The 16,353-nt window shown below is 43.9% G+C and overlaps 1 protein-coding gene across 1 annotated transcript in view; it reads left to right on the forward strand.

Moving 5' to 3' along the window:
* SSC4D (scavenger receptor cysteine rich family member with 4 domains) overlaps positions 1 to 16,353 on the forward strand; it is a 451,954-nt gene that overhangs the window by 214,400 nt on the left and 221,201 nt on the right. The window contains exon 3 of the mRNA XM_085649606.1: positions 14,335 to 14,370. Within this exon, the coding sequence (XP_085505732.1) occupies positions 14,335 to 14,370 (36 nt within the window). The remainder of the gene's footprint in view (positions 1 to 14,334; positions 14,371 to 16,353) is intronic.

Here is a 16,353-nt window from a genome sequence, read left to right on the forward strand (position 1 = left end):
TCGTCTCGTACGCCGACGAAATGCAGCTGATCCTCTCCCTCACCAAAGAACCGGCCATCGCCAAATCCAACCTCCACGTGGGAATGAAGGCCGTCGCAGAATGGATGAAGACCAGCCGCCTGAAACTGAACTTGGACAAGACGGAGGTCCTCATTCTTGGCTCCACCCCCTCCACATGGGACGACTCTTGGTGGCCAACCGCGCTGGGAGCTGCACCGACACCCACAAACAACGCACGCAATCTGGGGTTCATCCTGGACTCAACGCTCGCCATGACCCAGCAAGTCAATGCCGTCTCCTCCTCCTGCTTCAACACCCTCTGAATGCTTCGCAATATCTACAGATGGATCCCCACTGAAACCAGGAGAACGGTCACCCAGGCACTCGTCAGCAGCAGGCAGGACAACGGCAACGCCCTCTAGGCAGGAACCACGGCTACACTCCAGAAGAGGCTCCAGCGCATACAGAACTCCTCCGCACGCCTCATACTCCGACTCCCCTGCCACAACCACATCACCACCCACCTACGAGACCTGCATTGGCTCCAGGTCAACAGGAGGATCACATTCAAACTCCTAACCTACACACACAAAGCACTCCACAACGCCCGACCAGCATACCTCAACGAACGACTGTCCTTCTACACCCCGAATCGCCAGCTGCTCTCCGCCAACCTCGCCCTCGCCAGCATCCCACGCATCCACCGAACGACCACCGGCGGCAGATCCTTCTCTCACCTCGCCGCAAAGATATGGAATACCCTCCCTGCCCATCTACGTAAGACCCAGGACCTGCTGACCTTCAGGAGACGCCTCAAGACCTGGCTGTTCAACCAGTAGCTGCCCCCTTTCCTACCCCCCCACCCTCACGGGTGAGTGGCGCGCTCTACAAATGTTTTGATTGATTCACCTGAAGATCCGAAAATCCAAGTTTTTAGTGCTTTCTTATATTGTATTTCTGATTTAAACATTCTCAGATGCATTGGCAATAGCTTCCAAGGTCTGGTACCTGCGGGTTCTGGTTGTAATGTAGAGGGTGAATCTTGATGAGAGGTATTTTGGCCCCAGTTTGAGTGAGGCACTAAAGGTGATTAGGAGAATCTTAAAGAGTATTCTCTTATGTAGTGGGAGCCAATTAAGGGTTTTTAGGGCTGCAGATGCGAAGGACCTTCGTGGTAGTTTTAAAACCAAACGAGCCGCTGCATGTTGGACTACCTGGAGTCTTTTTAATGTTTGTTTATTGGCTCCTGCTAGGAGGCTGTTGCAGTAGTCTAGTTGCCAGAGGATCAAGGTGACTGCTACTGATTTCCTTGCAGCGAGTGGAAGAAAATTGAAAAAAAAAATCAAGGATTTTATGAGGCTGAAGCAGGTCCCTGCTACCATCACTGCATGTGGCTGGAAGGTGAGTGCGGAGTCAATCTGTACGCCTAGGTTTCTCGCAACCTTCACCGTATATGCATAGATGCCAGTGACTGACAATCTGTTCAGTTACGGTTCAGTGAATGGATTCATTTCAGAAGCTGGAGTTTCTTTTATCAAAGCTTAAAGGTATTACTGTTCTCTCAGCCCTATCCAGCCGCTGCATATCCCCTTCACACTCAATCACTTTAGCATAGATTTAGACTGGACGTTCTCCCAATAGATGATGTGCCAGAAGTTGGAGCATTGCCTTATGTACATCTGGAACTTGTCTATGCCAAGATGATGGTGCTGAAATTAGTCAGTGTGTCCCAATAATGGCGTTCTCTAATGTTTAGGGCTTTTAATGTGAGAGCTACAAGAGAGGCTCTCGCACTCTGTTATTCCTTTGATTTTTCCTTTTATTGTTTTGCAATTTCTAAAGTTTTAACTTCTACCTTCCAGATTCAGTTACAGGAGACGTTTGATTAATAACTGCCTTAGTCTTAGACATTGTGACATTGTGGTTACTGATTGAACCTAATTGAATATAAGGTTTATAGCCTTTCCGTTTTTCTTATTATTTTACTCATGAACTGGGGTTTAGCTGAATAGACCACTAAATAAAGAAACGTTTCCTGTAGGGGTGTAGCTGGTTCAGGAATGCTGGGAAGGAATCCTCAGAATATTTCCTTATGGAAACAGGGATGCTAGTTTGATAGGTCCAGAAAAGGATGGATGAATCTTAATCACTTTTTTTTATAATTTCATTGTCCAAGGGGGAATCACAAATTCTATTTGAGTGTAGAGTGTATGTTTGCTGAGCAAAGAGTAATTTGAGAAGAGTGGCGAGAATATTGTGTTGGTAAGCTTCAATTTAGAAAGCTAACCAGCGCCACACCCCATTTCCCAATTCGGGAATATATCTTGTACCACAGAGGTAGCATGATGTCTCCACAAAGCTTACCCAACTGTATGTCACAATAAGTTTACAAAACAGTGATGGATGGTATGCTTGAATACATTTTAGCCACTGGTAATCACTCGGGATTACATCCCAGTCCATTGTTATTTTGCACACCATGTCACCTCAGTTTGGACTCAGCTATATGTAAATCAGTCTTGACCCTGCCCCAATAGGAATTGATCCAGCCTGAACTACCAGGCCACGTCCTCCCTGAACCGGAACCTAGTTATGGGCTTATCAGATCGGTGCAGCTTGGTTCCAGTGACACAGTGTGCACAGGGCCCATGTTTGGGCATACTCGTCCCACTTATGGCGACACTATAAGTAAACAAAACAGTGATGGATAGGTTGCTTGAATTAATCCCAGCCAAACTGAGGTGGCATAATGTGAAACATAACATTGGATTTGAATGCGGCCCAGAGTGATTACTAGTGGCTGCGATTAATTAAAGCATTCCATCCATCACTTGTATACTAATTATGTCACCATAAGTGGGACTGGTATGCCCAGACGTGGGTCCTGCAAAGAGAACAATTGATGGACAGAATGCAGAACAATGTCAAACATTCAGCCCAGTACAGAGATCTGGGCCAAATTCCATAGTTTTTGTGCTCCTCATGCCATTCCAGTTTGAACCCAGCCATTTGCAAATCAGTCTTGACCCTGCGCCCAATGGGAACAGTCCAGCCCGAACTGCCAGGCCAGGTCCTCCCTGGACTGGAAATAAGCATCCTAGGACCGGTTGCGGGGTTTCACCCCTCATCAGCCAGGATATCTTGACTCCAGTGTCATGGAGAGCACGGAAACCACGTCTGGGCATACCCGTCTCACTCGAGGTGACAAATGCATAAAGAACAATTGATGGGCAGAATACAGTAAAATGTCATACATTCATCCTAGTACGGAGATCTAGGCCTAAATCCATCATTTTTTTGCTCCCCATGCCATTCCAGTTTGAACCCAGCCATATGCAAATCAGCCATGACCCTGCCCTCAATGGGAACAGTCCAGTCAGGGCACACTGTGTCACTAGAACCAAGCTATACCCTGCTGCTGAACCCATAACTAGGGCAAGACCGATTCTGGGTTGCTTATGGTCCAGGTCAGGGAGGCCCTGGCTTAGCAGTTCGAGTTAAACTATGAATGGGATGGACAATCTTTAGATTTTTTGCTTCTGTTTAACATTTGGGAAATCATTCCACAGATTGTTATAAAGCTGTTTCAAATGTTATTGGTATCAATGTTAGGAGAGAGGCAACAAATTATGTCCTCAAAAATCTTTGAAAAAGTTATTCGGGCCAATGTTTTCCCATTTCATGCGGACACCCTTGTTAACAGAGTAATGTGTTTCTTGGAAGACTTGGTCCTGTGAGGCTGTGGCTGTATTTCCCTGCATCTTTCCTGCCGACCTCGCAGCACCCGCTCTGCGGGTGCTGCTTTGTGATCTGGGGCAGAGGCACTTTGGACGGCTAGAAGGAGCCGAGTTCCGTGGGCTCCTACAGGAAGCTTGCATCAGGGCTGTGAGCGTTGCAGGGACTCCATCTCCCAGGAGCCCCTGCCTGACCTAGAGACATCACCTGGTCCGCTCTCCCTGTTGCTCCGCCCACAGCCCGTAATCCTCCCTACTTATTGGATACAGCGTCCCGCTGTGCGGGAGCGTCGCCGGGCGAAGCCCGGGCCAAGGGCGGGCCTGTTTGTGCCCGTTCGTGACCGATCTTGTCCGGTCCGGGCCCCCCCTCTTGCTTCTGCTGCTACATTTTGCTACATTTTGCTATCTCTAGCATGGGGAGATGTCTTGTCGTGAAACCAGGAGCAAGTCATCCCTAGCTGGAGCGGCCATTTCTGGAGGTATGGAGAAATTTTTGATTAGAGCTAATACCCTCATTGACACTGAAATAAACGTTCTTGAGAAGCGTTTATCAAAGGAATTATCGTCCTTCAAAAGATCTTCCCTTGGTACTTTGGCTAATGCTAAAACCCCCGAACGACCTACAGAGTCTACTAACAATTCTGCGATGGGCCCTTTCTCAACATCTACTGTGACCAACTTGGCGTCACTTGATCTGGATATTTTGGTTAACGAAATTCTCCCAGAAATTGATATGGTCCTTGATACTAATGTGCCCACTCCCTCAGACTCCGTTGTCACTTGTGATACTATACTAAATGGAGTTATTGAAGGGGTGGCAACTAAATGTAAAAGGCCGTATAACTCGAAACCTGGTGGCAAATCTAAAACAGCCAAACATAAACATGATACCACCAACCCCACATCAGGTCTTTCTCAACACATACCTAGTTTGGACCTCTCTTTAGAAACTTTGGGAGCCCTCTTCAAATCCCTTTTATTCCCCTTAGAGTCTAAATTGGAACGCATAGAACTCCGTCTTACCAACATTGAGAAAACCTCTGCTGCTATATTAGCTACTAGATCCCCCAAGCCCAATACTTCTTCCAACCCCCAAATCACTCTTACTAACCTAGGTAATCTAGGCCCCCCCTTAGTGAATGATGCCGCTCCCCCTTTGCGTCCCCCAACGGGCAATCTAGCCCCGATTCAAAATAGCAACTCTAACATTCCCCCTTTGCTACCTGCAGGTCCAGTTCAATCTATGACCACTACTAACGGGGCCACAACTAATGGCCACATAGCTTCCCCACCCCCCGATAAGATTTTCCCTAAAGCATGTAGGCCTGACCTGCCCCCTGAAGCTAACCGCTTTATGGTAGTCCTGGCCGGTGTTCCTCCCTTAGAAGTTGGAGAAGCCGAGAATTTTCAATCTCTTAAAAATAAAGTCATTAAATGGCTGAATTGGAATAGACCCCTCCCGGCCCACCTTCATAATGAAATCATCTTGGTTAGAAGGGTACCTTGGCTGGGTAAAACCAGAAACACTATAATCGGGGACTGTATCATGGTGAGCTTTAGAGACCCCAGAACAGTCTCGCACATATGTGCCGGGTTTAATAGATCCTTCGATTCCACCATCCAGACGCTGCCAGTGTCTTTTTTCTTTACCCCTATCTACTTGCACCATGATCAAGGCCGAGATAATTTGACGAGGGTTGAGCGGAGGGGTAGATTCCGTGGGTATGAAGCAAGACCGGCCCTGTTGTCTCCGGAGACTCCTTTCTGTGATTTTAACCGATTTAATTGTCTTAACGGTTTAGATGGAGTAGACTGACTATCCACATTATATTTCCCATTTTGCATCCCCCCTGCTACTGGTAATAGTTTAATAGCAGTTATGGGTAAAAGTATATCTATCGATCCAGCCCCCGTAATGCCCATCACTCCTACCCCTGCACATTTACTATCCCAGGGAGTTGACCCCTCTGCCCCACCCCACCTTCTTGTATCTACGGCCTCCCCTGTTGTTATCAGGCCATCACTGGGATTTACTAGTGTACCGGAGGTTATTGAACTAGCTCCATGTACCCCCGGCTTCAAATTTGCTAGCTGGAATATTGCTGGCTGGAGCCGGCAAAAGTCGTCCTTGGGCTGGAGCGAAATTCTTTCCCAGTTTGATGTCTTATGTTTACAAGAGACCTGGGCAACAACTGATATCATCCTTGATGGATTTGTGTCATATAACAACCCGGCACAAAGGTCCAATATGGGCAGGGCTAAAGGGGGGCTAGTAACTCTACTTTCTGTGAACCTCCCTGTTCGTGTGAAATCGCACCAGACTGTGGGTTTTCACTCGCAAATTTTAAGCATGGAACACAAAAGGGGCCATGTAACCCTGCTGATTAACCACTATAACAATTTGTTTGATGCTACAAATACCTCAGTTTTGGATGAGTTGGATGTAGCAGTGAGAAACATCTGCAAAGGCATCCATAAACCTCTTGATATCATCTGGGGAGGGGATTTTAATATTCGTACTTGCCCCCACTCTTTCACCAAAGTTTGCGGGTACGACGGGGATAATGGGGAAAACCGGGCACATTTTATACACTCACCATATGGCGACTCCCTCAACTCCTTTATGCTTAAACTGGATCTATTGATACATTCCCCGGCTGCAGACCATGAGGGTAACCCTGTACCGACTTTTGTAGGAATGAACTCGGCTTCTGTTATTGACCATTTATTAGTTTCTGTTCATATTGTCCCATTTTGTATGGTTCCTATTGTTGTAGATTTTGGAAGTAGCGACCATAATGCCATCACCATGTCGATTTCTATTTGGGGGTTTCCGGTTAACATCCAGCGTATGATAGTAGAAGACTTAACCCCCTGTAGGCAGAATGGTATTCGTATCAAATGGCATGTGGATAATTCCGAGAAGCTGCAGCATAAAATTGTAGCAATGGGGTCTGTAGCGATACTCAAATGTTTGGACTCAGAGGCTTCCCCCCCAGTGCATTATAGCTGATTTTGTGGAATTGGGTACCATCATAAAAAGATCCCTCACCATTACCAAAGGCTTAACTAAGAAGGCAGCTACCGGTTGGTTTGATAATGCGTGTACCAAATCCCTCCAAGAACTTAAGCGGGCACTTTCTAAACAACCCAGAGACAGGGAGGCCATTATATACCTCAGGCTGTTATACAAAAACACCTAACACGTAGAAAACAAGAGCTAAGGGAGCTTGCCTGGGACGATTTGACTAAAGCAGCAGTATTGCGTGACAGTAAGCTCTTTTGGAATACGGTCAATAGCCCTTTTCTTGTAAAGGAAGATTTCCCTATATTATCAGCACAGGTTAGCGAAGATAAGTGGGTATTATATTTTACAGAAATCTTTGACTCGGCTAGGGAGGACTGTGCTAGCCTTTCTACCGCCCTGTATGAACCTAAGCTATCCCTGGGTATTACCCTTCAAGAGGTGGAAATGGCCATCAGCCAGAGCAAAGGGGGGAAGGCACCGGGACCAGATGGGGTCCCGGTTGACCTGTATAAATCCAACCCGGCACTTTGGAGCCCGCTCCTGACCCAGGTGTTCAACGCATCAGTTAGGGATAGTACACCATCCACCTGGAGTGAATCCACAATTCTACCGATCTATAAGAAGGGAGATAGAGGAGAGGCTAAGAACTACCGCCCTATCTCCCTTCTGGATTCCTCACTCAAGATTATGAGCAGGGTCCTACTGGTGCGACTGGAGGAATGGGCGGAGGAAAATAAAATTCTAGCTGAATCTCAATATGGCTTCCGTAAGGGTCTTGGGACAACAGAGCAGTGTATTAATCTCGATTTTATCATCGGGAAATACACTAAAGCGAAACAGGGCTCTTTATTTCTCTGTTTCGCTGACCTCTCAAGTGCCTTTGACCTAGTGGATCATACTTTGTTATGGTCCACTATATTGGAAATGGGAGCCCCCCCAGCAATAACATATTTCCTGGCCAGACTTTATAATAAGCTATCAGCCCAGATCCGCTTTGGTGAGGCCGGGGAATGTACCAGGGAAATCAGGGTCAAATCAGGCATAAGGCAAGGCTGTGTGTTGGCCCCGTTGCTTTTCTCCCTTTTTATAAACTCCATGGAGTCCGAATTGAAGAGGGTACATGCAGATTCCCCACAGGTTGGTGGTCACCCTGTCCCGGTCCTGCTATATGCAGATGACACGGTTCTACTCTCGCGTACTCCGAATGGACTCCAAAACCTTATGAATTATTTTTACGACTTTATCAAGGGGAGAAAACTAAAAATAAATAACTCTAAGACCTTCATTATGGCCTGCGGCAAACGGATGAAACATTCTAAACCATTTCATTTTAATAATCATAGAATTGAGGTAGTGGACAAATTCTGTTATCTTGGCATAACTTTTAATAATAGAGGAACTTGGGCACCTGAGATTTTAAATGTGAATGCCACGATGGGCAAAAGCTCCTCTCGAGTATTCCGCTTTGCATCCAAATTAGGCAGTCGTCGCATCCCTGACATGTTAAACATCTATAGGCATAGATGTGTATCTATTGCCTTATACGGTTCAGGTTTATGGGGCTACTGTAAACACAGGGATCTACAAGTTACAGAGAACCAGTTCCTTAAAAGACTCCTTTGCCTTCCCTCCTCGGCATCTACTGAACTAAGTCATAGAGAGGTGGGCCTTGATTATCTTACAGATCTAACGGGATTGAGACCTCTTATGGCTTGGAGGTCAATTTGGGCCAAGGATGAGACAGGATTTACCAGGCAAATTATTTTAGACTGTCTTTGGTTGGATAATGTCCGTAAGATCCCCTGGTTAAATTATGTTTCATCTTCCTACAGTGAAATTTTTAATCTTGACATTTTTGATGAGCCCCTGAGCGCTGTCACTATACCTAAAAAGGAGCTTAAAAACGTTTTTCTAGGGACCAAATCTAACCTGCGTAGTGTTCAATGTAGCCTCTCGTCAACCCATGTTTTTTACCACTCTAACATGTCGGTTGTCTCGGGCTTGCCTATGTATTTAACAGCCATTACCAAACAATCTCACCAGTTTGTTCTCACTAGGTTGAGATTAGGCATTGCCCATAACCTGGTGGCCTTTCCACAGATGAAAATTTATAGCCCAACACCTTGCCCTTGCGACGGCTCAACTAAGCAAAGCACATTGCACTTTATGCTTATTTGCCCTTTTTATCTGCAGCTACGTCTTTACTATCTCAAACCTGTTTTTAAGAAATACTTTGTGTTTACTACTGCCCAAGCGATGAAATTGTTATTTGGACTTGATATGTTGGACATTTGTTTTTTTACCGCTACCTTTATATTAAAAGCTGTCTCCCATAGGAAAAGCCTGGTGTTCTAACCGTGGTTTTTCTATAAACATTAGATTGTCTGGCCGACATACTTGATGCCATTTAAGCTGCTTCGTTTACTGTAATATCTGATGCATGTTCTGTATTTTATTCTGTATTTTAACAATGTATGCTTTTATGATTGTTTTTTAATAATCGAATAAAGCTTTGAAATTTGAATTTGAGTAATGTAAAGAGGGCCTGATCTCACTCTTAGGTCTAGATTGTAAAGAGATGGAAAATGTATAATGATTGGATTATGATTACTGAAAGGTAGAGGATACCCTTCATAACTCACCAATTCATTAGCAAGGTCTCCCGAACAGTAAGAAGAAATCTATTACACTACCTCTGCTCTTCCAACGAATGTGGGGAGATTAGTAGGGCCTAAACTTTATGTATCTGATGAAAAATACAAGTTCTGAGTAAGTACTATCTGGTTCAGAGCTTCCCCATATGCTGAATGTATAAAGTGCAGTAGCGGCTGCTATGGGGCAGTAGTGGTGGGTGGGGTTGGGTTAAATAAAAAGGAATAAAAAAAAGAAAGATCCACTTACCTGCCGGCTGCCTCTTCTTTGTCTGACGCAGGAAACTTGAAGCACATAGGCTCCCAGATTCCCCTAGCCAATCACAACGCTGCTGTCACAAGCATGACAGCGGCATCGTGAATTGTCTGAGTGCTGTGGTTCGGCACTAGGGCAGGGACTGGGAGCCTGTGCATGTTCTGCAACCAGGCAGTGCAATACAGCCAGATGGAGAACATACTAAGTATGCATGACTGTTTGGGTGGTCCAAGATGGCCGGCCAAACCATCATAAGCACTAAGAAAGTGCCCACCACTCCTCACCTTGCTCTGTGGGCAGCCCAGCCCACTCGCTCCGCACCTACACGGCCAGGACGGAAAAATAAAATGATAATAACATGCTGTTATTATCATTTTATTTTTCTTGTTTAGCGACGCTCCTCCGCCTTAGCGGAGGTGCCGCCGCTGATAAAGTGGCTGTCATTTTCACGTTGTCCATCCACAGATATGGTTACCACAATGGATGCATTTAACAACATTAAAATCACTTTCCCACATAAGCAATACATGGTTCCTTTTGCTATACATTAATTCCACTAGAATTTTTTCCAACTCTCCTATAATACCTACTGGTTGCGCCGTAAAAAATTAAAATAAAAATGTATTAATATTACATTGAGTTTGACTGTGACAACTGCAAAATCTGATAACAAGGTCGGGAAACCAAAACCTTGTCCCTCAGATTCCTGATGACAATAGAAAGAAGAACAACCAAGCCCTCTTTCCCCTCTCCAGCAGCTGACAGGGTAGCAGGGGAAAAATAGGTTTTAAAACCCTCAACATGGATAGAATCAGTAGCCCAAGTCTATTGACAGCATATTATATCAGAGTCTTGAATAAAACATAATCAGTCCTCGTTTCTCAATTTCTGACGTGACTCTATTAACTTATTAGCCTATACCATCAGTCAATTTCTGAAAGGCTGGATAATTGTTGACCTTACCATGGGTCTGTAAAATGGCTACACAATGTCCCCCTTTCTCACCTGGTAAGACTCTATTGAGTGTCTCGGTCAGAGAGTGAATTTTATCAGTCAGTGTTTTTATCTGGCCCAACCTATCTTGCCAAAATGATTTCAACATGTCCTCCGCACTTGCAACAAAAGGTTGGCAACTTGTTTGAAACGCTGCACAGATATTATCCATAGTGATAAGGGCATTTGCTGCTAGCTGTATAGGGCCAAGAGATTCCTGTGTCGGAAAGACCAAAAGATGCCCGATCTATCTGAGGCGGCCTAGTTGTATTTCCTTCATCCGACTTCCTTTTAGAGAGTGGTGGTTTATTAAAGTTTGATATAGCGGGGCTAGAAGGGCTGGGGGTAATGACCCTCATATCATTATGCTCTGCACAAGGGATTTTAGATTTGCCCCTATTCAATCTAAGCACTTTTGGGTTAGATAGTAATACATCCGTTTGGGTGATAAAGTTGGGAATCAAGTTCTGTGACAGACACCCCAGGTTGTACCTTGGGCAGTGAAGATGGGTCGGTGATCAACTTCTGCACTGCCACAATGCGATCTTCCACCAGATTCAGTTCAGTAGAAATTAAACCCATTGCCAAAGTAAGTTAGGGGGAAATAGAGGGAGTAGGACGTAACCCTTTATCCCCTCTCTTGTTCCCAGCAAGACTCTTCTTCCCCATTGGTCAAGGTAGGCAACCAGGTGCAGGCAGATATAATTCACGTTACAATGTCTACTTCCCACAGAGGGGTAAACTGAGTGTAGGAAATTGTAAACACCAACCTTGATGGATGAAAGCGACTATTCACAAGAAATCAGCCGCTGGGTCCAAACCAGAGATCAAAAGCCCAGAGCCAGGGCCCAACCCAGCCTCATCCAGACGCGAACACGCCCTCTCTTGGCCTGGTCTTCGCCCGGGCATGCACCCGGGTGGGTCCTGCACTGCTGGAGGCACCTAGGTGTTTTATGCATGTGATGGTGGCACCAAGAAAAGCAGGTGGAAGCCTCCCCTCTCCTGGGCTGTAGAAAGCACTTTGGGATAGCGAGTCCCCTCCACAGTTCGTTGCCTGCTGACCCCCGCACCACAGGAGGCACAAAGCCACCTTATGTGCAAAATGGCGGCACAGGGAAAAGCAGGTGAAGCCCCTCCTCTCGTGGGCTGTACAAAGCACTTTGGGATAGCAAGTCCCCTCCACAGTTTGTTGCCTGTTGAGGCCATTAAATTCTTATTTCATTAACACTGAAGCTTTTTACATTAAAAGGTTTGAAAATAATGACTTGAAATGCTTGCACACTTCGCCACTATTGTTCAACATACATCTTCAGAGATAATTGACTGATATCTAGAGCTTCTTCCAGCTATATGTATTAGTCCATATTAATCAAGGCAGCAGGTAGCTAGAGAAATATGTCTGAAAACTCAGTATGGCTGACTTATAGAAATGTTCACATTTTTATTCATCTGGAGCTGAACCTTCCTTCTTAATTGATAGTGAATAACCATAGGAGTCTGGCTCCATAGGAATCTGGCTCCTGTGTCCTCCTGGTGATGCTACCCTACTTCTGATAACTCTATTTATTCTGTGTCAAACTACATTTTTAGGACAGGGCTTTAGAAACATTTCAGAAATATGATCCAATTTTTGGAACGGTAAACTTTTGCAATCCACCTAGCTATAATGGACATGAGCAATTGTTTGTAAATATCACAATATTGACCACGCCCTTTGATATCCGAGTGTGATCAAGATATTGATCTACCCATAAAATGGCAGATGGTGATCTGCTCTGGAGTATTGAGCTGGAACACTTTTCAGAGTAAGGTGCTAGAATGTGGCACCTGTATGCTAAAATCATATGGCTTCAGAAAAATCGTGGTGCTGATAGCAGTGATTTTAGCAAATTGGAGAAACCCCTTCAACAGCCGAGTATGGGGTAAGGTCTCATATCCATTTTTGTTTTGAAACAAAGCCCAGTGGGGAATTTTGAACTCCATATGCATTGGAGAACATTACATGAGCACAAGATTACATTACACAAGGTCAGATTCATTTTATTATAAGCACAGGAGATTACGTGATTTACCCAGATTCAAAGCATATTGAGCCAATGCTAGCAGTTGAACCTGGTTCCCCAGATCCAAAGTTGCCAGCTCTGGCCCCGCCCTTATATATCAATTTATGTGTGAAAGATACAGAAGTGGGATGGTTGTGTAGGATCACATATAGTGAGCAAATTCTCTGTTGAAGTGGCTTTGGGAAGTAAAAAACACAGCAGCAACAAATACTGAAAGGTTCGTCCGGAGTCTTGTTTGAGAATACTTGCATGGTTTGGTATAAAACTGGACTTAGGGACATTGTAAATCACCTTTGCACTGGTGAGAAAACAGGCCTAATTATTTTAAACATTACTTACACATAGACCAGGACTTTCGTGACCCACCAAAATTAGCCCGCAACTAGGCCTGGGCGGTAAATTCCGTTCCGCCCGTGGAATTTGGGTAATTTCGCGTTCCACGGAGACTGCGAAATTGGCCAAAATTCTACTTTCCGCTATTTTGCGAAATTTTTTGCTTGTTCGTGTTCTCAAAATGTGTGTTCGCGAGATATTTCTCCCCGAGCACGCAAACAGCAATTGTGAACAGGAAAAAAGCATCGCGAGCAAGCAATTCCGCGTGTTCGCGGAATTTCTGCGTGTTCGCAGAGATTTTTTACCGTTTCGCAGAGATTTGCGTAACGCGATTACGCAAGTTCCGCCCACCCCTACCCGCAACCCTCCAGTGGGTTCGATCCATGGTTTGGGAAACACTGTTTTGAGATTTCTTTCTTAACGCCACTGGAGCGGTGTTCATCCCAGCTGAACTCTCCTTGGCCGCTCGCTCAACTTTCCACTGTACACTTTCATATAGTTAACCCCTTGTGTGCCCCGCCCTTTCCCCGCCCTGTGCCGGGCGTTGAATTAGCGGGCGGGGTTCATGACGAGATAGTCTCGTCATGGGCACAGCGCAACCGCGCTCCATGACGAGACTATCTCGTCATGGGCACTGAAGGGGTTAAATAATGCATAGGTGAGGCTTTTGGGCGTGCTCGAGTATTTTTGTGACGGTATTTCAACAATAAATTGTTAAGCAAGGAATGAAATATGTAACAAAACAAAATTATTCATGTGTTCAGTGTCAACTTATGATTAAAAGAACAGGTCTTAGAAGAGAAAAATACAATATATATATCATAATTTCAAGTATGTCTGTGTGTAAATGTATTGCTATCTCAGTAGCCAACATTAAATATGTTATCATAAAATGATTTTAAAAATGTACTGAATGACATGAGAGATAGTTTTCATGGATGCTACATAGAAGACATAATATAGGTCTCCCATGCTTTGTAACACTGCGATAGACTGGCAGACACTCTAGGTAGAATTTGCAGTGTAACAACCTCACGATGTATAGTGGACATTTATTACCTGCATTCAATTCATGTTAGATATAAAAAATGTGTAAAAAGACATAAATATAAGATTATGAGTTTCTTCTTCAGTTTCGGTGGAGGCTTTGATTTTATTGCAATATGTTTGATAAGGGATCAGCATGTACGGTTAATTCACAACCAAAAATATATTTTTCATGTCACAGCAATCTTTGAAAATATGCAGAACTAAATATTTATTTTTACAATTACAGCCAACGCCTTTGACCCAAACTCATTACCAGTTCCAGGTAAGATTACCACTCTATAATTCTGGATAGCGTAAACTCTCACAGGTACTTAATGTAAGATCCCATTGTGACACTGAAAGTGGAAGTTTTAGTTACCTATTCACATGGCTTGGGTCTTGACCACTTTGGCTGAAATTAAAGAAGTTGTTTACAAAATGACAGAATACCGAGTGGGCCTTATTCACAAAGAAAGTAGTACACCTAGTAGTAGTAGTAAAAGTATGTCACGATATGGGTGCAGGTTTACTACTTTTTGCTACTGACCAAATTTCAGAGTAGTAGGCTTGGAAAGATGTGCGGCACGTGGATCTTTAGTCATACGGTTGGGATTTTGTTGTAATATGCCCCACAGAGTCATTTTTTTAGCGTAATTCTGCATAGCATTCTTGCCAGACTGAAGACAGTGTCCTGTGCAAATGCGCAATATTTATTTCCACAGGCAAATAGTTTCCCCCTAGTGAAAGCTCTAACCCTCCACCCCCAGCAAATCTTGTGGTGGTCCTTTTCCCATCCCATCCTTAAAGCCCTTTAGGTGGATTAAAATTCTGTCCCTTTCCAGGGTGGCAAGTGGTCAGATCGAAGTTTGGGAATGCAAACAAATATATATGCTTGTGAGCATTCTCAGACTTCCAAGAAAGAACAGACTTTGGAATTGCCACTTCCTACTCACTGAGTGGATTTTATGATTTTGGGTCTCTTGCGATTGAGAAATTAATTGTAGTAAATGTATTTATGCCCATCCAGAATCCCTATGTTAATTTCTGGCAGGCGCAAATAGAGTATTTATGGTTGTAAATGTACATTTATATACATTTATTTGAATAGGATTGTGAATGCACAGTCTCATTTAGAGCAAATCTAAACCTTCGTAAGTGTTGCTCTTTACCTAATTAAAAGGCTTCCTTTCTCCTCAGAGAGGGAGGTCAGAAGTAGGTCAGTATTGATGTGTTACTGAATTTTGAAAAACAATGTCTGACAAACATGCATCCGGCTCCGGGGGACTGTGTATTGTGCTCTTGTGATTATGTTCTCCTACATTATGAAAAATTAAAATATTAATTAGAAAAGGATGGCTTGTTGTACTCCTTTATTGTATTAAACTCAGACGTCATTTTATACTGAAGATGATGGCGCACTCTCTGAATCCATGGCTGTGTGAAGCACTGGGGGCAAATCAAGTGTAGCTGGTTTACTGCAGTGGTTTCCCCCTCTTAATGATGTTAGTGTGTGGCATTGAGTGCATACCATTTGCACCTAGTAATAGTTTTGAAGCATTCGTTCAAGGGGTATTTACTTTGAAAGACATGCATTTTGGTCAATTGCTGTGTTAAGTAAATAAAAAATGTATATTATCATTCAGTGAATACACCATTATGTCATAACTAGTATGGAATTAGAGGCCTAAAAGTAAGTACAAAACAGGTTAACATAACATGTAGGATTAGTAATGCCATCACAGATACAACCCTCTTAGGTGTAGAAACATGTGTTATGTACACTTCACGGGAAGTCTAGTTCACATTAATAATCAACCACAGATATATGGGAAATCTTCATTACACACATTGTTCAATATAATAAGTTTTCCCCCGGATTAGTTATAGTAAGGTGAAAAATTCAGTGACAACATAATGTTTTAAACTGAAAAAACACTTACATTAATCAGTTATAGTTCTCTCTAGTAACTGTCACTCTTCCCCTAAAGTAATTATAACTCACGCCCTCACCATGCACAGTCTTGTCATCAATGATGTAATTTTAAATGTTGCAGTAATTTCATCAATAATGTTATGGAACATGTCATGAGTGATGTAATATGTAGGATAATTAGCTGTGCCTTACAGGACCAGGGGGCATATGTATCAAACGATTTTTTAATCGCAAACGCTGCGATTCGCAAAATAACAGCGTTTGCGATTAAAAAATCGGTAATCGGGATGTATGAGCCAAATCCCATCGCAAAATTAAGGAATTGCTAATTTA

The sequence above is a fragment of the Triturus cristatus genome, chromosome 3_2 (genome assembly GCF_964204655.1).
Source record: "Triturus cristatus chromosome 3_2, aTriCri1.1, whole genome shotgun sequence".
Classification (NCBI taxonomy): Eukaryota; Metazoa; Chordata; class Amphibia; order Caudata; family Salamandridae; genus Triturus; species Triturus cristatus.